This window comes from Ochotona curzoniae, unplaced genomic scaffold (assembly GCF_017591425.1).
Source record: "Ochotona curzoniae isolate NIBS_2020 unplaced genomic scaffold, NIBS_Ocur_1.0 contig_3332, whole genome shotgun sequence".
Classification (NCBI taxonomy): domain Eukaryota; kingdom Metazoa; phylum Chordata; class Mammalia; order Lagomorpha; family Ochotonidae; genus Ochotona; species Ochotona curzoniae.
This window is the reverse complement of record NW_024465816.1, coordinates 3,207,583-3,231,625: the sequence shown is the minus strand read 5'-3', so window position 1 is coordinate 3,231,625 and position 24,043 is coordinate 3,207,583. Positions and strand designations below refer to the sequence as shown.

At 41.8% G+C, this 24,043-nt stretch overlaps 1 protein-coding gene across 1 annotated transcript in view; it reads right to left on the bottom strand.

The window, feature by feature from the left end:
- Positions 1-24,043, bottom strand: part of KATNAL1 (katanin catalytic subunit A1 like 1) — a 107,154-nt gene that overhangs the window by 27,385 nt on the left and 55,726 nt on the right. The window contains exons 4-6 of the mRNA XM_040979834.1: positions 20,442-20,610; positions 7,224-7,351; positions 6,729-6,834 (exon numbers count right to left, since the gene is read on the bottom strand). Of these exons, the coding sequence (XP_040835768.1) occupies positions 6,729-6,834; positions 7,224-7,351; positions 20,442-20,610 (403 nt within the window). The remainder of the gene's footprint in view (positions 1-6,728; positions 6,835-7,223; positions 7,352-20,441; positions 20,611-24,043) is intronic.

Here is a 24,043-nt window from a genome sequence, read left to right as displayed (position 1 = left end):
GCTCTCCATCGTCACACTTCCCTTTGCCAGGACACTAAAACAACCTGCCTCCACCAGGAAGGGACAAAAGCATCAGATTCAGAATTCTTGACCTTGTGCTGGCATTTCTCCCTTTAGCTGTCTGATTTACAGCTTCTGGCTGTAGCAGAACTATGATCTTCAGCACAGCACTTTGCTGAGCTCTGAGTCATTATGGAGAACGGCTGAACCTGAGGCAGTTATGCCCTCTTGGTACATGGCCAGCTAGTCCTCCATAAGGGTGATCTGGGGGCAGTCATGAAAACCTGTTCCCAGTCATAAGGTGCTCCCCACTGGGTACCAGTGGTCTCAGGAAGTCTTTTGACTCAGGCCTGTAATTTGGGAGTCAGACAGCTTGTACCTTTCTTGTAAATTATCACTTAAATCTTCCAACCATCTCCTACAAATACACCCATTTTCCACCATTAGCCAACACCTCTGTCCTGGTCCTCACTGCTTAGCTAGATTGTTCTAACAGCCCGCAGATCAGGCTCCTTTCATTACACCCACCTGCATCCATCTGTACATTTGCCCATCACCTCCTTTTAAAATCTCACTGTGGTTCCCTGCCCTCTTACAGGGCTTGTTTAGCGGAGGCAGACAACACCTACCAGCCCGTGTGACCTACATAAACACCCCGTCCTTCAAAGGTCGCGCAGAGCAACGGGAATTGTCCATACTCCCTCTATCTTTACACACTTTCCCAGTGTTTGTGCATGACAACCATTCCACCTCATGGCCTCTCCTCGTCACATCTCGCTGTTGAGCTCCTATTTATCTTTCAAATCAGCTCAGAACTACCTGCTCCAGGTGGTCATCCAGATAGAATTCCCCACAACAGAACCAGTTAGTCTTCCTTTCTGCTGCTGGAGCAATCTATTCATGACCCTGTCACTGCTCTGGTCCGTCACACTGCTTTCAAGAACTGCTACTGCTTCCACTGCATTACCTAGACCAGTTTATCCTCCCAAGACGCTGAGCTTCCTGGGGGCTATGACTCATCCTGATATCTTCTGCACTCAACAGTCTATCGCCTGACACATGGTAAATAGTAAATGTGTACCTCAGTTTGCATTTATTTGAATGCTTAACAAATGTTAGTCCTGAAGCGGACCAACTGAAATTGTCATAAAACCACATACAAACCCTGAAGAAGCTTTCAGTCTAGAAGATGCATGTGCGTCTAAGTGTCCATAATATGAAATGTTCTGGTGACAACTTAAGGCCACAAGTAGAACATTTCACACCTGATCTCAGGTGACAGAAAAGCATAAGCATTCCAAACATACTATGTAAAAATGCATCTTCAGATAATGTGTATAAGGTGTAAATGAAACACAAATGAACTGCACGTGAGAACCTGGTCCTGGCCCCAAGACATTTCCATACATAGGTGCAAATATTCCAAAATTTTAAAATACTTTTGGTCCCCTAAGCATTGCAGAAAACAAAAAGGGGGGGGGGGTCAACCTAAAAATAAATTATAGTGCAATTTAAAAGTGCTAAAATATGCTGGGTGAATAAAAATAGTGTCAACATAAGAATTACCCAAGCATGCATATATATGCAAGTCTATGAGAATACTTCAAAAGTTCATAGAAAAAAATGGAATTTAAAGATAAGCAATAAGCTAAATAATAGGTGCAAACAGACTTTGAAAACTATATATGTGAGAGTTCTCAACAAAGCTCATGGAAAACACACTTTTTGAAAGAATCATACTCAGATATTAAATTTTTCTGTGCCAAAATAAACTTACCTTTTAATTCTACTTTTCTACATGCTCGTTGATATGCTTCTGCTTAATATTCACATTTATTTACTTATTTAAGCCATTAATAAATGTAGCAATCTATATCCTGGACATCTCCTTATTTTCTAAGTATAACTTAAAAAATTGTCTTAAAAATCATATTATCGGGCCCAGCGCGGTGGCGCAGTGGTTAAGGTCCTCGTCTTGCACGCCCCGGGATCCCATATGGGCGCCGGTTCTATCCCCAGCAGCCCCGCTTCCCATCCAGCTCCCTGCCTGTGGCCTGGGAAAGCAGTCGAGGACGGCCCAAAGCTTTGGGACCCTGCACCCGCGTAGGAGACCCGGAAGAGGCTCCTGGCTTCGGATCGGCATAGTATCGGCCCATTGCGCTCACTTGGGGAGTGAATCATCGGGTGGAAGATCTTCCTCTCTGTCTCTCCTCTCTGTATATCTGCCTTTCCAATTAAAAAATCTTAAATCTTAAAAAAAATCATATTATCTAAACTGGAAATTTGTAAGTCTGGGTCTTATTTCATTCTATTAGAGCAAATTTCACGCTACAAATAAATTTTGAAAATGCAACAAATAGCACCTTCCCCCCCTTTAAAATGGTCAGCAAATCCAACTTCTAACTCTGTTTCCGCCCTCAGCTGAAGCACCCTGGTTTGGATCAGTAAAACTAAAGTAGCATCTTCATCCCAGTTGCATTACCATCCCCATTACCCAGAAAGAAAGCCTTGGTATTTACGTTCCCTGCCTTCTTCTCCACATAGACTGACATGTTACACCCCAAGGTTATATCCATCTCCTCATTAAGTGACACCAGCTTTGACTTCTACTTTTGTTCTCAAATTCACCATCCCAATCCAGGCCCTTGGAATTATGAGTCTAAATTATTGCCAAGTTGCCTCCTGTTTATCTCCACTCATTGCAAATAAATCGCTTTTCCCAAGCCACTGGTCTAACTAGTCTACCTTTCATGCTCACAGATGACTCCCTAATGACTACATGACAAGAACCAACGCCTTGGAAAACACACTCTGGCACACCCCTAACTGATTTGACATTCACACAGTTCATTGCTAGCTACTGTTCTAAGACTTCACTAATTTCTTTTTATCTTCACATTATCCTATGAGATAACTGTTATTTTACCCATCCATAGATAAGGAGACTGAGGCATGAAGAAGTCCCATGACTTGCTCAGGAGTACAGATAGAGTGGGCATCTAGTGCAGCGGCTGGGATGTGGGCATTTAGTGTCTGCTTCAGTCTTGGCTCCTCCTAATGCCCAGGAAGGCAAGCAGGTGACAGCTTACAATCCTGACCCGTGTGGTCTGGACTGCTGCAGACATTTGGAGTGAGTCAGTGGATAAAAGATCTCCCTTTCAGTATCTTTCTTTTCTTCCTAAATAAATTAGAAATAAATAAATAAGATCGATCACAGAGCTGTTACATGGGAAAAGCCCAGACTGTCTGGGTCAGGTTCTGACCCCTTTGCTAGCATGCAGGGCTGCCTCTCTGACAAAGCTCCAATCCAGCATTCCCAAACCCACAAAAAGATTTTTCTCATGTATGTTTCACTGGTCAGATCACTCATCCCTCCCCAAGCTCCGACATCATCAGAAATGTCTTCACCAGAATGCACTCCTGAAAATCGCAGTGAAAATCCCACATTCTCAAAAAGAAAGCCTTTCCTAGTGATGCCATGCTTGCCTACTGGCCTGCACCTGGGGCAGGTTCCCTTGTACTGAACTCTCCATCTAGGATGGCTCACATCCCAGGACCTCAGAAACCCTACACAATTTCCAAGTACATTAGTGAGGAACAATATACATAACAGGCCTGAGCAAGTATCTACTGGGAAAATAAAGCAATATCACACTACACAGGAGGGAAGTGTGTTATTGAAAAAAGGCACCCATAAACCCAAAAGCTGAGACATATTTTTAAAAAGAATTATTTACTGATTTATTTGAAAGGCAGAGCAAGAGAAACAGAGAGGGAGAGGACTCTTCCATCTGCTGTTTCACTCCCCAAAAAGCTGTAACAGCCAGAGAACAGCCAGGTCAAAACTAGAAGCCAGGAACTCCACCCAGGTCTTCCCCGTGGGGGGTGTCAGGGACTCAAGTACTTGAGCCACCATATGTTGTCTTCCCAGGCATATTAGCAGGAAGATGGACTGGAAGTGGAGCAGCCAGGACGCAAACTGGCACTCTGATACGGGACACTGATTTTCATGAGCGGCGGCCTGAGCTGCTGCTGCATAACAATGCTGGCCCCTCCACTTAAACCATGCTGGAAGGACCATCATGACCAATGCAATTTTTCTGGACCTCAATTTTCCAGCCTGTCAAATTATGGAGATCTGATAAGTTCTGAAAGGTTCACTCCAGTATTGAAATGTTGCAATTTAGCTTTAAAGACAAATTTTATGAATTTGACAAATTTTTCTGGCAGTCTCATATACAAATCCTTAAACATCAACTTTTTTAACCTATTTTTATAAACTAACAAATCTATAAAATATTCAAATGTTACCTTGAAAAAAAAAAAAGAGAATGATTGTAGTTTAGAATTTTATTCTACTGACACAGAAAAAAATCAACCCAGCAATAAAATTCACTCCAAACATTTACAATTATTCTTCATCTAATTGGCCAATAAATACTGCAAAATCACAAGAAATAAATAAATGGATATAACTATATCACATTTTTGTAGTAATGAAATGATAAACTTTTTAAAAATGCAAGTGTTTTTTAGAAATAGCTCAGAGTAGGTGTTCGAGGCAGTGGCTAAGGCACCGCTTACAATGCCCACATCTTTATCAAAGTACCAGGGTTCGAGTCCCAGTTCTGCCTCTTATGCCACCTTCCTGCTCATGGGAGACACTGCAATGGCTCAAGTGCTTGAGCCCCTGTCATCTACTTAGGAACTCTGAACTGAATTCCAGCTTCTGCCTTTGGTCTGGCCCAGTCCTGGGTGCTGAAGGAATCTGCGGGGGTGAAACAATACAAAGAAGACCTCTTCCTCAGTGTATGTAGTTTCTAAAAATACACTCATTTTTAGAAACAAACAAAAAAAAACTATGAAAATTCAAAGTATACTGAAAAGATTCAGAAATAATCAGCAGCAAATCATAATCAGCTTTAGCTGATCAAAAACGTTTGCCCCTGATCCCACAACGTCTACAGCAATACCAGACACCATCTGTGACGGCCACAGAAAATGACTTTCACTGTGTGGTGGCCCTACAGTGAGGAAGCTGCACCAAGCAGGCCATGAAGATGGATTTCACACCAGAGTTTAGATCCACCAGTACAGAAACCCTTTATCTTTTCATCCACCCTACACATTTCTTTGAAATTTTCAAGTCTGAAGTAGGCATAGCTTCCCAAATATACCGTCTCCTGCAGCATTGCAGATCAAAAAGAAACAAACCTTATCCTAATTAAGTTACTCTATAATGATCTAAAATAATAAAATACTCCTTTGTTCATTTCAATTTTATCAAACTCTGCCATTCCAGATAAACAGCAACTCCTATTAATATTCCTGTGTGATGAGACAAGCTGAACAAAAATACCTCAAATGTTTCCCATCACAAGTTAAAGGCAAGGTGAAGGATGCCGCAAGGCAGATGCTGGACGCTAAGGCTAGCAGACCAGCAAGAACAAAACCAACAGAGAGAACAAGACCAACAGAGGCATCACTCAGCTGCCCAAGGCATTTTGCTTGTTTTTTGCTTTGTTTTGTTTCATTTTGTTTTGTTGAGTTGCAAATCAAATACATGAATAGGTGATGATACCAGTGCTGGAAAAAGAAATGACATCAGAGAAGCACTGAATTCTAAATACTCTGCAAGGGTCTAACCTATTGGCTATTCGATTCACTTAATTTTTAATTTTAAAATATCAAAGTTAAAATTACATTCTTTCTTAAGCTAGCCTACATCACTTTCTGGCATACAAACTTTATAAGACTAAAAGAACACTTCCAAATTATAACATCAATCATCATAATAAACCCTTCACAAAAATAGGAGCATCAATATATAACACTAAGTAATTTATGTCATTAAGATAACTATTTTAAACCTTATTTAGTTTTTAAATAGTTTCAAACGTTATGAAAATGAGGAATTTCAGGTAATAGCTTCCTAAAATAAGGTAAATCTCTTCAAAAACAAATGTAGCCTGTAGGAATTTTCAAGTCATGAGAAGCAATCAAAATGCCCTGGGCATCCTAAGTTCTTTGTGTAAACCCACAGTTTGTCTTTCTCTCTTCCTGCAGGTGCACTGACAGAGAGGTGATGAGGCTGAGCAGGGAAACACATCTTCCCAGCCAACCTGGGGGCAAAGAGAAAGACAATCGCACTTCCATGGATTCTCCTTGTCTAAGCATGCAACGGACTCTCATGGCCTGAGACACACAAAACCAGGTGCCAGGAAGGCAAGGGTTTCCGGGCATCTGGGGAGACACTTCACTACAGAGCCAAAATGAAAACGCTGGACTCAGAAGGACCAGTGCTGGGCAGGCTTTAACCTGAAGGAAGGCAAGTCGAGAAGAAACAGGCTTTCTGATTGCAGGCAGTGTATCAAGCCTAGAGGACACAACAGTCAAAACCACAATAGTGAGAAATACGATCAAACACGGATTCTCTACGACTATGTGCTGCCACTGATTAATCCACTTATTAGCTTTTTGTCACAGAAAGGCATCTGGAAGATTCCTATCACTCTCCAGCTTAGAACCCCAGGGGAAAGTAACTCAAGAGGTCACCCCACCTGCTGTGCAGACTGTACCCCCTAGCCTTGCCGCAAAATCCAGGTGTTGGCATGCAGCCAGACCTCCAAACTTACAAACTTTGTTAAACTCCTTTAAGAAAGGCAAGGCTGTCCTTCGTCTTCATGCAAGCACACGTTCATGGCAGAGCCATGTGAATGAAGCCTTACTTTCCATGGCCGCCGGATCCCTTTGAAGAAGTCGGGCATCCACATGGGCAGGACCACAGCCTCCCTCAGCAGCTTCTTGGCCTCCTCCAGATCCGCTATGTCGTCCCTTGGCAAGAAGAGCGAGGTTTCATAAGGCGCACTCGGAGACACCTCTGATTTACAGTCAACACTCATTCTCTTACATGATTTTACTCAGGAAATTATTCTTATGTTAGGAACATTATTCTAATTCTTAGCGCATAAAATGATCAATGAAAACATATTGCAGTTATTAATTAAGACATATTATTCAATTAACTACTTTTGTCAGTTTTGTCAACACCAGATTAGCATGGAAAACATCCTTGGTTGTGCTCTAAAAGAACTCCCCTGTCAATTCTACACAGTCACGTTAGGAATGAGGTCGGAATCAGGAGCTGAATGAGAAACAACAGTCAACCTAAACTGGCTTCCTTCTGTCCTCTACTTTAACTCAGCAACATGAAAGATGCTAACCAATGGATGCTAGGGTTCCTGGAAACGATGTCTCTCTCCAGAGCTTCCACCAGATCCTTATCATATCCGGCACCGTCAAATTTGGGGATTTCACCATCACTTGCGCCATCTTGCATATTTTTCCTTCCCTGGGGATAGGTAGTAAAAAAAAGATATGGATCAGTAACAGCATACTTTTCATTCACCTCAATGAGCTTTCAAACTATTATCATTTATTAATATGGTAATTAAGATAGAATTTACAATTTAAATATTACCCTTCCCTACTGAGTTCATCAGATATACAAGAACTAGTCAACTTTATGGCAAACCTCTTTGGCATCAATGAAGGAAAAACTGCAGGTAAGATAATGGCCCCTTGGTAGACCAGGAGGACCTGTCTGTGACTTGGCAGATGCAGAGTATGGCTGGGACTGCTAGACACTGTGTAGGATGTTGATACACAGGAAGAAAGAAAACTGATTTATTGAGCACTCAGGTGGCAGAAAACATCACACACATCCTCTCATTTACAATAATAACCCTACAAGACAGACACTAACTTACTCCTTTTTTATAGATAAGGAAGTCAGGCCTCAGAAAAAGCAAAGGAATTCTAGCAGTAAATGTCAGGATAGATCTCCCTGTTTCCCTAAGCCCTTGCCCTTCCACAGCATCAAGCCGCCTTATTCCTAATTAAGTCATGTAAAGCTAATGGCAGGGTTGTGCATGTCAGAGCTTTTAGATCCTTGAAAACAGGCAGGAAAAGACACAGCAGAGGAGGAAAGACTCAAGACTTTTGAGGCACCTTACAAAGCCTTTTCTCTGTTATTCTAAATGTATTATCTGGAACCGGGGTTTTTATTTTTTCAATTTTTTAATTTATATAGAGGGTACAGATTTAATGTACTTCATAGACAGAGTCTTAGAACATAATTATACTCCCCACGCTCCCTCCTAATTCCTTTCCAATTTTTCTTTTAATTTTTGCAATAGCATGCTTTCAATTTGCTTTATAATTGCCCAAGGACCTTACTGGGATGTCTCCGTATTGCCACAGGTAGAAAGGGCTTCATAAATAGTATTACTAATACCACTAAAGCAATATGCTTTACTCCTAATTCTTCCTTTAATAATATAGTAGCTGCAAAGCAGAATTATATGCTATGAAATATAGCTTTGAAGAACTTTACCTTTTTTAATAGGATTTACTTATTTATTTGAAAAAGCTACAGAGTGGGAAAGACAGGGATCGTCTGTGAGTTAGTTCATACCCCAAATGGTGACAATGGCCAGGCACTTCACCCAGGTCTCCCAAACATGTGATAGGTGCCCAAGAACTTGGCCATCTTTGGCTGCTTTGCCAGGCACATCAGCAGGGAGTTAGACAAGGAGAGTAGCTGGGCACAAACCAGTGCTCAAATGGGGTGTCAGTATCGCAGGCTGTGGCTCAACCTGCAGTAGAAGAAGATGAACCCCAACTCTGAAGAACTTAAAATGTACCTGTTCACCAGCAGATAGCTTAACTGCTGTGACTAGAGCAGGCAGAGCTTCAGCCCCACAGTTACTGTCCACTGTAAGAATGATGGCCAGAATGATTCAATCTCCTGGACCACAATATGAGAGAGAAAACAGGCCAGGGTAAACTCCTCCGGTACCAGAGGGGACAGCCTGCAGGGATGGGCAGAGGTTGAGTTGGGATTTGACTGTAAGTGCACGAAGGGCCCTCTGGCTGCTATTCAGAGAAGTGGAGGGTGAAAGAGGACACTCAAAGCAGTCCAAGCATCTCACTGCACAGACAAGCAAACATGGAGACGAGCCAGTCTGTGACTTGCTCAGACATCTCAACGTTTCTCAACCACAAAGACGAGCCTGGAATACAAACGAGGTACCACAACCAAGATCAAAACGGTGAGATCATTTAAAGGGAGGAAAAAAAAAAACCTGGAATGTTTTAGGAAAATGAAAACTAAATACATCAGAAAGTTATCCCTCTCAACAAATTCATAAATGAGAAGAAGAATATCAAATATAAGAATAGTATTATCAGGTAACCTGTCAGACATTAATTGCAACATATAAGAGAAACTGTTAGCTCTCAGGTAACAAGGGGGGGCAACCCTTACTCCAAACATTATACACAGACAACTGCCTTGTGCAAATCATTTCAGTTAAGACACTAAAATGATCTGAACAATAATTATTTCCTTAGTTTCCCATATCAGTTACCTAAGGCCAACAATAACTAAAGTGGAATAATTGGCCTGAAGTTTGATACACTGATAAAACATTTAGCTTTTTTAAAACTAGGAACTAAATTACTCATATCCAGAATGTCTTATTAATCATTATTTATTCATACTGGTTAATCATTCTATTAGAGAAAAATGAAGTTTAAAGTGGCTGGTCAAATATTGCGGTAAGCTAATGAAAAAATTTTTGCTAAAATGTAAACAATGCTGCATTTTATAAGCAGCCCCTCACACTGGAAGTTTAAGTTAAAGACAAGCAGTCAACAGCTTTGGGTCTTCCACTTTAACAGAAAAACTAACAAATTAACTCCAAGGAAAGGTGATTGGGGGGTGACAGAAGTGCAAAAGCCATGTCATAGAGAAGAGGACCAAGGGAACCAAACAGAAAACGTTGATAGAGCCAGGACAATCAGTTTATGTGCTCCAAAGGAAGGAGAGAGGACCAATTTAAAGGAACGAAAGAGGCAGGTTTCATATCAAAGAAAGAACTTTCTAACAGCGAATGGTGTCCAACAATGGAACCAACTCCCTGATTACACAGCGATTACCCAAGGACCAAATTTAGGGTTTTCAGCAATAAAGGCCTCTGGCCCCCACCCCAGGCATGGCTGAGTTGACCTACTGCTGACGTTTGCACTTCTCATTTGTTACCTGAAGTCAATGGTGGAAGACAAGTGCAAAATTTCTTGCAAATCTCATGATTTCTTTCTTTCTTTTTTTTTTTTAAGAGAACTGATTTTGTGTGGGAAGGCACTGAGGTATATATAGCAGGTTGGCTATTGCTTGGGATGCCCAGATGCCATACCAGAGTGCCTGGGATCAAGTGCCATCTGTTTCTGAGCCACCTCCGTGTTAACGTACGCACTGGGATGTGGCAGATGAGGGTCTGGGCACTTGGACCCTGCCACCCCTGTGGGAGCCCTAAGTAGAGCTGCTGGCTTGTGGCTTCGGCCTGGCCCAGCCCAGGCTGTTGTAGGAATTTGGGGAATAAGTCAACAGATGGAAGCTACCTGTCTTCTCCCGCTTTCTCTGTCAGTTTGCCATTCAAATAAGTATTTTTTTAGAAGTATTCAATTCCAAAAAAAGTTGGAATATGCTTAGTTTATTAAAAATTATTTCTATTTCTTAGATGGAACTTTGTGTTCTATCTCATTACTTTGTTAGTCCCTCCTTTTTCCGTTACATTCATAATAAGATGATGCCACACACTGCTTCATCCTACCCCAATGTGAGAGAACCAATCATCGGCAAAAGTTAGAAAAGCTCTCTAAGGTACAACTTACCTCTGACTACCATTTCATAAAATAAAAATGGGTCTATAAATACAAAACAGTGCTTACTAACGCTGGTGCCATGCCCTGCACTGCAGTGTTGAAATAATGACCCTCATGGCATTTTGCATATTTGGCAGGACATGCAATCTTTACCAGGATTTAGGAGTTGTTACTATGTGCCAGGCACTGGTCTGGGCACTGAGGATGCACCAATGTCTGAGCAGAAACTACAGTCTTCATGAGATACGCACTCAAGTTACGGGTCATCATATCCAAGCAAGTAAATACGCTGTGGAAGACTTAGGGCCAGCAACAAGGAAATCAACAGAGACATGAAACAAGAGGGGTGAACTAGCGGCAGCATCCAAGCACAAAGAGATGGCAAACTAGGGAGACCTCCTGGAGTCCGTTGTAAGCACTGTCTTCATCCAGGGTAAAGCACCTCTGGGTCGCTCCAAGACAATCCGACAACCTATGTTAAGCGGGGAACTCCCTGGCCAGTGTGCTGGGAACAAGCAGGGGAGCAGTGGGTCCACTCACGCAGAACAGACTTAAAAAGACATGCCTATCAACATTCCACATAGCTCATAACCTACTACGACAGTCCTCACAGGAGAGTTCAATCGGGAAATACAAATTCTAAAATAATGAAGCTATCAGTTCACTCCACAAATGGCCGCAACAGCCAGAGCTGGAACTCCATGTGGGTAAGCTGGACGGGAAGCAGCTCAAATCAGCACTTTAATGCAAAATGCTGTTGCTACAACCAGCAGCTTAACCTACTGCACCGTAACACTGGTCCTTCTGACTGACTTTCTGAGTAGGAATTATCTGGCCCCAAATATTCTCTGAATTTGAAGCTCATTCCTTTGAAGACTAAACTGACAAACTTCTACAAACAGATCTGGAGTTCTAAATCAGAAGTTCAATCAGAGTTAATGAGACTCAAAACTACTTTACCATGCCCTAATACAATCAGGAAAAAAAGTAAAACATAAAAACAAAAGCCTGCACTATAAATTATCTGCTGCGAGAAAAAAAAAATATATGTAGAGTGATTTAATATCCAAAGACAAAGATCACTTCTTTATAAACAAGTCGTTGATAACACACGGTCAAAAACACACCAGAGGGCCTTCAACATCATAAATTGTCAGATAAATAAACAACACACAGTGAGTCTGTTGGTAAAATCAGAATGAGCGGGATAGCACTGTGACACAGAAGGTAAAGCTGCCACCTGCAATGCCAGCATCTCATATAGTGCCAGTTTAAGTTCCCTCTACTCCATTGGCATCACTGGGAATGCAGCACAAGTTGGCCCAAGTGCATGGCCCCCTGTACCTAAATGAGAGACGTGGGTGAAGTTCTAGGCTCCAGGCGTCAGCCTGGCCCAGCCCTGTCTGTCAAAGCCATTTGGGGGTAAACCAGAACCCATCTTCCTGAGACTATGAAATAATAAATCTTTTTTAAAAAATACTGCAAAGAGAAGATTAAATTTTGAAAGCATAACAATGTGAACCGACAGCAAAGACTGTGGAGCAACTTAACTTACCCTCTACAAGCCAGAAATTGGTATAGCCAGGGCCACTGATGTGGTGCTAACATTCCATATAAGTACCAGTTCAAGTCCTGGATGCTCCGCTTGCCATCCAGCTCCCTGTTAATGGCCCAAAAACTCAGCAGAAAATGACCTAAGTCCTTGGGCCCCTGCACCATGTGGGAGAACCAGAAGAAGCTCCTGAACTTCAGACCAGCTCAGCTTTGGTCATTGCCAATGGATGGAAGACTTACCTCTGGCTCTCCTTTCGGTAACTCTGCCTTTCAAATGAGAATAAATAAATCTTTAAAAGCAAAAAAAAAAAATTGACATAGCCACTTTGGAAAACTATCAGTACTGTCTACTAAGTTCAATCCGTACACATCTACTATTGGACATGCATTTACCAGGAACCAAGGGAGAAGTAAAAAACTATCCAAAGCAGCACTGCTCATCATAGAGTCAAACTAGAAGTAATGCAGATATCCATGAAAAGCTTTAACTCTGATAAAACACTGCAACCAAGCTACAGACACAAAAAGAAGCAAGGAAGACTATAACAGGGACCTGGCGTGGTAGCCTAGTGGCTAAAGTCCTTGCCTTACATATCCGGGATCTCATATGGGTGTGGTTCGTATCCAGGCTGCTTCACGTCCCTTCCAGCTCCCTGCTTGTGGCCTGGGAAAGCAGTGGAGGACGGCTCAAAGTTGAGGACAGACCCTGCACTCGCGTGGGAGACCTGGAAGAAGCTCCTGGATCCTGGCTTTGGATTGGATCAGCTCCTACCACTGCGGCTACTTGGGGAGTGAGCCAACAGATGGAAGATTTTTCTCTCTGTATTTCCTTCATTCTGTAAATCTCACTTTCCAGTGAAAATAAGCAAATCTTAAAAAAAAAAAAAATTACAAACACATGTCAAGCAAAAGCCAGACACAAAATAACATTTCCTGATCAAACAGGGTTCCAAACCAGACATAAATCATTGATGGCATTAGAAATCGGAATAATGGGTGCCTTTGGGAGGCATGGAAGTGGCTGGGATCACGAAGGATCATGAGTGTCACTTCCATAGTCCAAACAGTCTCTCGCTCGATGCCGTGTGTTCCACGGCAGTTACCTGGCAATTACAAGAGTCACACACACTATGGTGACACAGACTCTCAGTTTGTCAGAAGTGATTAAGACATCTTTAGTAGTTCTCTGAGCCATCGATAAAAACTGACACAAACTCAAGAATCTGCCTTTAAAATACATAGTCCTGATAGTTCCCCTCTTCCTAATTACTTTATTTATATTACTTTAGTTTATTGAATCTCCGTGGTGACAATCCCCATCTCATTAGGGCTCTGACTTCAGGCACATCACATCAGAAAATGCCCTAGTGGAAGTACTCATACTGCAAAGAGCAAATGCTGAGTCAGCCCTCACACATGCCTTTGTGAATGGTCTAGTCCTACAGAAAGCATGAAATGCACAGTAAATTTAAAACCCTGTGACTTTTATTGTAGCAAAACATTACAAATACAGCATAAAAATAAAGTCTTCAGTCCCAGCGCGGTGACCTAGCAGCTAAAGTCCTCGCCTTGCATGGACCGGGATCCCATGTGGGCACCAGTTCTAATCCTGGCGGCCCCACTTCCCATCCAGCTCCCTGCTTGTGGCCTGGGAAAACAGTCGAGGATGGCCCAAAGCCTTGGGATCCTGTACCCATATAGGAGACCTAGAAGAGGCTCTGGGCTCCTAGTTTCATATCAGCTCAGCTCAGGCCACTGCAGCCACTTAGGCAGTGAGTCAATGGACAAAAGATCTTCCTCTCTGTCTCTCCTCCTCCCTGTATATCTGACTTTCCAATAAAAATAAATAACTCTTAAAAAAAATAAGAATTTGAAAGCATCTGAAAACCATTATCCAATTTACTCAAATCATTAATGAATGAATTCCATCTCATTCATTTATGAAAAAAATTTAAATTATCAACCAAATATTCATGCCTGCACCATAGTCCTCCAACAATGCCACCAGAGACTGGGGACAGAATTGAGTTGAGCCAGTATCAGCTAACGTATTCTGAGAGCGCACTAGTTCTGTGAAATTCACAATACAGGAAACTGAATTTCTTACTGCTTATAAATCACGTACTACACTCTCATTATATCAGTAAGGTTTATAATAAACTTGTATCTGAATGTGTGTGTGTACATGTGCATATATGCACTTATTTTTCAAAATAGTAACTAAAACATACACTTGAACAGTACAAGTTAGATGATCATTCATTAAATAGCATATTTAAGCACTTTTCTGAAATTAAAAAAAAAAGGGTTTTTTCCAAGTTACTATTCATTTTAATCATCAATAAATAGCTACCAAAGGGATATGCCAGAGGCATGAATTTGGCACTGTAGTTAACATGCCACTCGGGACTCGTGCATTTGCAATCAGAGTACTTGGCTTCAACTGCCAACTCTGCTCTGCAGTCCAACTTCCTGCTATGGTGCACCCTGGAGGGCAACAGTGACAGGTCAAATGGTTGCATCCCTGACATGCACACGGGGGCCCTGGACTGACTCCTGGGCTCTTGGCTTGTTGGGCTTGCCCAGCTCCTGTAGGCATTCAGGGAGTGAACTAGCACATTTCCTTTTCACAGTTGGTCTCTCCCTCTCTCCCTCTCTCTCTCTCAAAGCTAATAAGTATACATATATACTTATTATATATATATAAAACACTCCAATACAGTTTGTAATCTCTATATCAGATCTATTTAGACTAATTACAATTAACTCACATGCAATGGCCATTGGTTATATGTCACAAATTACATACTTGGGGTATACCCTCATTCCATGTTGGACAGCGTGGTTCAAGTGCTGGCTTGCCCACCTCCAATCTAGCTTCCTGCTAATGTGCGCACTGGGAGACATCAGGTAAAGGCTCAAGCACTTGAGTACCTGCCACCACGCGGAAGACTCAGACTGAGCTTCAGGATGCTGGCTCTGCCTGGCCCAATTCTGGCTCTGCAGGGATTTGAGGCTGTGAGGCAGGAACAGTCAATAACATTTAATGGTCAATAACCAGAAATAATCTCTTTCTGTCTCTGCCATTCAAATAAAGTGAAAATAATTCTTAAACTAAACAGTAAGGGTGCAATCTGGCCTATTGGTAACCTGCAGATCTCAGGGGGATGAGGGTAGGGATGGAGGTTACAACAGTTCTACAAAAAAACACTATGTCAAGTGATCATTATGAGCAATGATATTTTAAGCTTAAACCTAACCTGGAGCCTATCAGCAGCTTAAAAAGAGAAAAATAATGTTAACCACCCCCAGGATTGCACTTCTTATGTGAAAAAAGTATTAATGATACACTAACATGATACCGAAAGCATTTTCAAACAAGAAGCCATACAGCATGATTAAAAGCTCACGTGTTACTGCTAGCTAGGGTCAAATCCTAGCTCCACCATCTACTTGCAGCTACGGCTTCCATGCCTCCGTCTGTTCTATGCAAAACATACAAAATATCACTGAGTTTCTAGGAGCACAGAGGAAGCAAATAAACCAACACACATAAAAAATTTTCAAGGGGAACATGTTTTTCTTTCTTTTTTTTTGTAAAGCTTAAAAAAAAATAAAAGAGGTGCAAGTGCTTCTGGAAGGATAACATTTGCTGCTTCTGCTACTGAACACTGCAGCTAAAACCCCAGCACAGCGGAGAGCCGGGAGCAGACGGGGATTTTCTTGCATCCTCCCCTTTGTCTTTCCATCTGTGCAGTTAAGTGCTTGAACTGTGGCAACACTGACCATGACACAAAGTGGTAAGTGTGTTTTAGATCACAAGGTGAACATGTTTATAACTGAATGATTCTAAATTTATATAACTAATTTTTTCTCTTTAAAAATAGTACCATCATTACCATGGGCAATGAACTCTAGTTTATTCCCTCTCCTTTTTTTAAGCTGAACACAATACACAGAACTGATTTTAAAAGATAGTATTGTTGGACAACCTGGGAAAAGTAGCTCCAACAGCTGGCTAATGTATCAACTGGTAATGGAACAGAGTAGATCAGGCACGACTGAGCAAACCTTAGCCCACAAGCAAAACTAGAAACCAGGAGGGAGCAGAGGTCATGCCGAGCGAGGCTCTTGTACCTACTGGTTCACATGAGCCAGGGACACTAAGCCATAGTGTCTAAGGCAGAGGTCGGGAAAGGAGAGGGGCTGTGCCAAGCTGAGTCAGAGCAACCACCGGCATGCGAGTGATCTATGGCTGGGAACAGGCCCGGTTAGGGAGCTAAAGGGACAACCCTAGCTAGGTTGAGGTTCCCACCAAAGGGCGTGTGACCTGGAATGGGGGCTGCATTCTGATCTGGAAACGGTTGTAGTCTCCCTTGGCACAAGTGTGGACTGGGATTGGATGCACAGAACCAGGCCAGACCCCAACACCCACTGGTGTCCTGGAGGACCAGGGCAGATGTGCGATGGACTAGGCAAGGTCTCAAACCCCTACTGAGCCATGAGTGAGCCATATGTGGGTATGGACAAACCATGGCTGGGCTGAAACATCCAACAGCAAGAACCAGATTGGGTTGAAGGCCAGTCAGGAAAAGCCACAGTTCCTGCTATGACAGGAGGTAGACTGAGTAGGCCTGGCTCATGGACCCACTGGTAAGCGTGAAACCTGGCATTGGGAGAGGTTCTGATGGAGGAGCCTGGGCAACTCCTCTGGCAGGACACAGACCCGGCAGGTAAGCGCAAGAAACATGATAGGAAACAGCCCAGAACAGGCCCTGGAAAGTTACCCACTGGCATACATTTGGCAGGGGTTGGGGGAAGACCAGGCTGAATCTATCCACATCATCCACTGGCAAATCCAAGCACCAGTGTGGGTCGAGCCAGACTCAGTCGCAACAAAGACTAGTGCCCAATATGGAATGCCAAGGTGAGATTGCCCGTACTGGAAGGGACCGCAGCGCCCAACCAGCCTGAGAACAAGGAAGGGAGGGGGCAGCGCCAGCATGGGAATAAGGGAGGGTTCCTTTGCTGGACAGCTACTTTCGCAGGAGAACGTAGGCTGGGATGGGGGGAGACCAGACTAGGCAGGGCTACAACACCTGTGCGCCTCATGTGGACTAGATCAGGGAAAAGCCGGGCTGGGCAGATTATTCCTACTGGTGCAAACAAAATTAGAGTGGGTGAGGGTTGTTTGGGCTTAGCCACAGCATCAGCTGGCAGAGGCTGGGACTGGGAGCTAGTTCTGTCAAGTCAAACCACAGAACTATCTGGAGAGTGCATAATCTGGGAGTGGGAGAGGCCTCGGAGGGAAATAGTGGGCTCATCAACTCTTGGGTTACCACTTCCACGGGGGGACATAAAACTAAGACAGCAGCTGGGGTGGAATGGGGTGTGGGACAGACTGGATTATTGCTACACATACTGGCAAACCAGGGTAGGGGGCAGGCCTGGTGGGGGTTATTGTGGGCTGCTCCAACTAGGCTGCAGCTCCCACTGGTTTACGTGAGGGCCACGTATGTGCTGGGCAGAACCAGGCTGGGCTGCAACACCCATTGGTTCCAGTGGAAGTCAGGAGTGAAAACAGAACCAACCCAGCAATTACAACTACCAGCTGATCAGGGCGATGGACTGTGCTGGGTCCTATACTTGCTAGCACATACAAGAAGTTTCTTTGAGAACACCTCAGACAAAGTTTCTTTGGAGTTCTTCCTAATCTAAATGCTGGACTCAGAACCCTTACCAAGAAAAGAGAGAAGACAGAACAGGTCAACCAACCATCTCAGCTATGATGGACTATGTAAATCAGTGGATTTTTCGAAGACCTCATAGTGCTTGGAGTGGCAAGATTGGCAGCGATTCATAACTGTTGAAATATCAAAGCCACTTGAGCAAGATCCTCAGAGCATGCCCTACATCCGGGACCAGGGGAGGGTGGGAAATTGGGTGTGTCTTCTCCCTTAATACCCCCCTTTAAACATGAAGGAAACAATATGGAAAAAATACTAGTCTTACCCACTTTCCTATAGCCCTTGAATCTTTTTACCCTAATTAACTATGTAAAGATTGTCAAAATAAAATTTTAAAAAAAGAGAAAAAAAGAGATACCAATAAAAAAAAAGATAGTATTGTAAATTATATCTCTGAGCTCACAAGATGCATTTTCACTTTAGCTTTCAACAGAAGCAGACATTCACCATTTTACCCAAGTTACCTCAAACTCTATCTCAGCCTTCAATGAGTTGGGGAACCTTAGTATTCCACTGAATATCTAAGCAATCACAATCATCAGAACTGAGCAAAAATCCCTTTTATTTTCACAGTTACTCAGACAACTGGTTGGTTGGCTTCAAATGAATGGCATATTTTTCAACGACATTCTGAATACTTAAATGTCCATGAAAGAATAAGCATTTAGGATGTGATTTGGAAAATTATACAAGAAAGACAATTTACAATCTCTAAAAAAATTTACTTGACATAGAACAAACACTGCTTGATTGTTTTACTCACTGCTTAGGAGTCACATCTAAAAGCCAATGTTTATTTAATTGTTCTGGCTCTCTTTTTTCCAAATTTAATCCAGATTACTAATCTAGTTTGGCAGGCAGGGACACTACACGATATAAAAAACGCAAACAGGGAAAAGAGAAGTGACTTCACATACATCATTCTTGCATCTTTACCATGCCTTACTTTACCACGGCAGTAGGACATTTGAGCTCCTCACACCACAGTCCCCCATCTGTAAAGTGGGGATGGTGAGAGGTCACTCCAGGGTCCTGCTCCACGAGTGACTGTGTTATCTCTCCCATGGGGCTAGCAAGGCAGCATCCGATAAACCATGGCCGCAGTTGTCCAAGTGTTGTAAAATTCAAGACTAAAAGTTCCCCACCCCACACTATCTTAAAACTTATCTACAAACTACTGGTAGAGTGAAGTCTGGATTTCAGCCCTCATTTCATCCTCCACAATGCAAACAGGAACAGAAAAAGAAAAGGTGATATGTAAGATGCAGATTCACCTATCTACTTACTCAGCTTTTCACAGGTGGGAGATGGGATTACATCTCAGCAGCAGAAACAACTAACATATTAGTACCTCTCAACATTCTCAAAAAAAGTATAAGTTAAGAATCACCTTTTCATGATACAAAAGTTCCAAAGTTATGAACATTTTTAAAAATCAAGGGGCAGGTTTTTGGCACAGCTGTTAAAATGTCCACGGGCTCTTATCAGAATGCCTGGATTCATTTCCCAGCTCCACTTCTGATTCCAGAACTCTGGGAGACAAAGACAATGGCTCAATTCCCTGCCCCCCACAGGAGAGCCCTGGATTAAAATCCCACCTCCTCATGCCCCACATTTGGGTCCTGGGGTGGGTGAGAGACTGGGTGGGGCTTCTCCCTTAATATCCCTCTTCACCTCAGACACATGAAGGAAACAACATGGAAATAATAGTCTTACCCACTTTTCTGTAGCCCTTGAACCTTTTTACCCTTATTAGCTATGTAAAGATTGTCAAAAAATATAATAAAAAAAAAGAAGCCCCCGGCCCATCCCAGTCGCTATGGACATTTAGGGAGTGACTAGCAGATGGAAAATCTGTCCTCTCTTTCAAATAAACAACTTAAAGCTGTGTTTTAAAATCCATGTTAAGGGTAACACAATTTCCTCTCTGTGCTGCGCTGACCTCTCAATTCCCCAGGTAAATCAGTATGTACAATGAATGCTAAACAAAGAGAATTTTCTCATTAAGAAAAACAAAATCAAGCTCTAATCAATCAATTAGGTAAGTCAGAGATTTTCTTTTTTATTTTTAACTGTAGAAATAAACACAACCTTCATATTCTGTGGATATACACATATACTGCCTTATACAAATCACTTCCGTAAACTTACATTTTCATTTACTATTCATTTTAACTCAGAAAGAAAGCTTCATTAAGATAGTTTTCAAAATAGTTTTGATACTCTGAATGTTTCTGGGGATAATCACACCAAGGCAAGGCTTTCCAAACATAAAGACCCTTACGTTTTGAATAAGACTGCTTTCAATTCTTCCACGTTAAAACATTACCTTGAAAAATCCAACCAAAACATCAACATATCTACCAAAAGTCATGGGCTTCTAGGGAGTGAATCACAAAGAGACAGTCTTGCCTTGTCATCTCTCCCTCTTGCTCTACAGTCCTTGTCCCTACTCGTAGAAGGTTTCTCACTCTTTGATATGGGATGTGCTCGGCCTACAGGGCCCCGGGCTCCGACTCCTGCCATCTCTTTCCTCAGAGGCCTTACTTCTCGATTGGGACGCCTGATCTGAGGTGGAACTCTGACAAAAAAAAAAATTAAGAGTTAAAATTAATCAGAGATAAGTGAATTTCATTACCATCTTAATCAATAAAACTGTTAAAACAAAAATCCTAAGAATTCATTATTCCACTTTTTGTCCATTCACATTAGAAATTTAGAAATTTCTAATTTTAGAAATTTATTTTGTCTAAAACATATTTGTTGATAAAAACCATTAAATACTCACATATATAAATGACACAGCAACTATAACTTTGTCAAAAGTAACTATTAACCACCAACAGAGGGCAACACAGACTATGCCCTTTACCGGTCTTACCAGAGTAAAGGAAGGTCATTGACTAGTCATTACAGTCCAAACCAAGAAAAGGTAACTTTGTGAACAGCATGAAAACTTTTTTCCAAAAGGACATGGATTTATAATGTCTATCTGTCTAGTTCACTAATCTCCTTTTTACAATGAAGATGACTTTCTCTGCTTCTGTTTTGGAAAAACCAACACTTCATTCATCAAACTACAAATAGCAAGGCTTCACAATGAAATCTTTTAAACAAAAGCAAGTTTATATGAAAAATATTATGTATGCTCTGAGAGTGTTAAAAATCACAGGACTCACAATGTGATTAACAATTTTGTTCAGTATATAAATGTAACCACGCATACAAAGTGGCATGTTTTGTTACAGACCTGTGACACACATTTCCTTCACATGGGGACTTGCTGAATTTCCCAACAAAGTATTTAGCTGTCTATCTTCGGAACACAGGTAAAAGATTCTATCACTTGGTATCTAACCATGATTTGTCTTTCTTGAACCACTGCCATTATTCCTGCGTCCTCCCTGAATACCTGCTCTTTCTCTAAAGCTGTGGCTCTGTGGCCCTCCATATCTTGTCCTTCCTCATTCCCAAGCCATTCCCACTGTCATCTCTTTCTCAGCCCCACGCTTGTAATTCTCTTGACTCATCACAGAGTTTTACCCCTGTTGTCCGAAGAGATGACACATGTATGTACTTAATGCAAGGAATCCAACAAAACCAGAAGATGGAAGAAAAGTCATGAGGGTTGCAAACTCAAAGCAAAAAAAAAAAAAATCTTAAAAAAGTGAAATGCTGCATGTTGCAAGTCTAATTACAGCACAGTCAAATGGCTAGATTTAGAGTGTGACATGATCTTGCTTAGGATGAGGCCGTACAGTGAGAACTACTTGCTTACCACCTAGGCTACCATTCACTGGTATTGCTTAGAGGTCAGTCCAGTTAAACATCTATTTATTAAACTCCCACTAGGCGGTATATGGCTTCAATTGTGTTGGCCCTACACAGAGATAAACGGGAATTTGTGAATGAAACCCATTGGAAAACAACAAAAAAGAGTATATAGTATGACCAATGTGTTGCTGAAGAAATGAAAACAAAAATAAAAAAACCTTCTTGAAGAAAATGATGCTACTGTATGACCTACGAAACAGTGAAGAATTTAATTAGAGAAAAAAAAAACTATTTTGAAGAAATTTAAAAATTAACAAAACCTATGAGATGTAGCAAAAACAGTACTGAAAGGGATATTGAGCTCATATTTTGCAAGGAAGTTGCCTTATATCAGAGAGATAATAGATGATATTTGTTCTTTTAGGAATGACATTTCATTGAGCATAATTGTCTCTAGCTGGGACCATCTGGTTGCAAATAGTAGAGTTTCATTCTTTTTAGTGACTGAGTAGTATTCTATGGAGTAGATGTGCCACAGTTTCTTTAACCACTCCTCTTTTGATGGGCATCTGGGTTGTTTCCGTGTCTTTGCTAGTTAAATTGTGCTGCTGTGAATACAGAATTACAGATCCCTTCCTCATATGCAGATTTCACTACCTTTTGATATATTCCCAGAAGTGCGATAGCGGGGTCATTTGACAAGAAAATCTTCAGTTCTCTTAGCACTCTCCACACTGACTTCCACAGTGTTTCCATTAGCCCACATTCCCACCAAGAGTGAAGGAGGATACCCTTCTCCCCACATCCACACCAGCAATGTCGTTAGTAGAGTTCTGAACACAGAACAGTCTCACTGGAGTTAGGTGGAACCTCAATGTGGTTTTCACGTGTATCTCCCTGACAGCTAAGCATTTTTTCACTGCTCTCTTAGCAATCTGAATTTGTTGTTTTGAAGAATGTCTTCATTTCCTTTGCCCATTTCTTCACATGGTTGTTTGCATTGCTGTCACTGAGCTTCTGAAGCTCTTTTTAAATCCTCGATGTAATCCCCTACTGGCTCTGTAATGTGCAGCGACTTTGTCCCATTCTGTTGGTTGTCTCTTTGCTTTGTTGATCGTCTCCTTTGCTGTACAGAACTTTTTAGTTTGATGCAACCCCCATGGTTTATTTCGGCTTTGACTGCCTGTGCTTTCCTTTTCATTTCTTCAACAACATATTGGTTATTCAGTAGCATGTTGCTTGACTTTATGTTGCTCCCAATTTTCTATTTTTCTTCCTGTTGTTAATTTTCTTTTACGGCTTTCATTTCAGAGGATGTACAGCAACTGTAATAGGGACTATCGCATCCAAATATGAAGATACAATGCAGTGTGCATCTCTACTTCCAAATCAAAGATAACTCCCAATGAAACTGTTAGAAACATCTTGACCATAGGATGCTGAACTCTCTGCCATTGCCTATGCCTTCAATGTCAGCATACACTTAAATAGCAGAATAATGGACTTATGACTGCTTATGAAGGACTACATTATTGCTATAATAAAAATCATTGGGGGGGGTAGGAATTTAGGGAGAGGATAAGGGAAATCCCAGAGCCTATGGAACTATATCATAAAGTAATAAAATAAAATAAAATAACATTTTTCATTAAAAAAAAGTCATATGGTAAAATGCTTACAGACATGTTGAAATTTAAAGCACTGTTATGTCATTAGTTCTTGGGATGATTATCATTTAAGCTGTCAATAATATAAAAATGTGCTGAGACTGATAAAGCATAAAATGTTAATAATGTGAAATCTCTATTTCTACAATTTCTAATCAACTATTTTTGACTTTTTTTTTCCTTGACAAAAGTAGAGAAACTGTGTGTATGAATCAGTGCTTTTCTTAACTAGATTCACAAGTACAAACAAAGACAATCAAATGAACCCAACAGTCTATGGTACAGAGAACACCCATCACATGAGTCTTTCTGCTCTCAGAAGCAGCTGTGCCTGCTACTTAAACAGCCTGTCGTTGTCTGTGGTCCTGCTTCTTAGACTCCACAGCCACCCTGAAGCCTTTGCTCAGCAGCAGCAAGCCCAGCCATTACAGCCTCAGGCCTGGCTGCTCACCAGCTGCTGGGCTTGCCCCTTAGGCCTCACTCTGCAATGAATCTTGAGACATTCCTTGTGCCTGCCCAACATGCGCTTTCCCATGCCCAGCTTACTATTTAACAGTCACTGAGGAGCTCTGT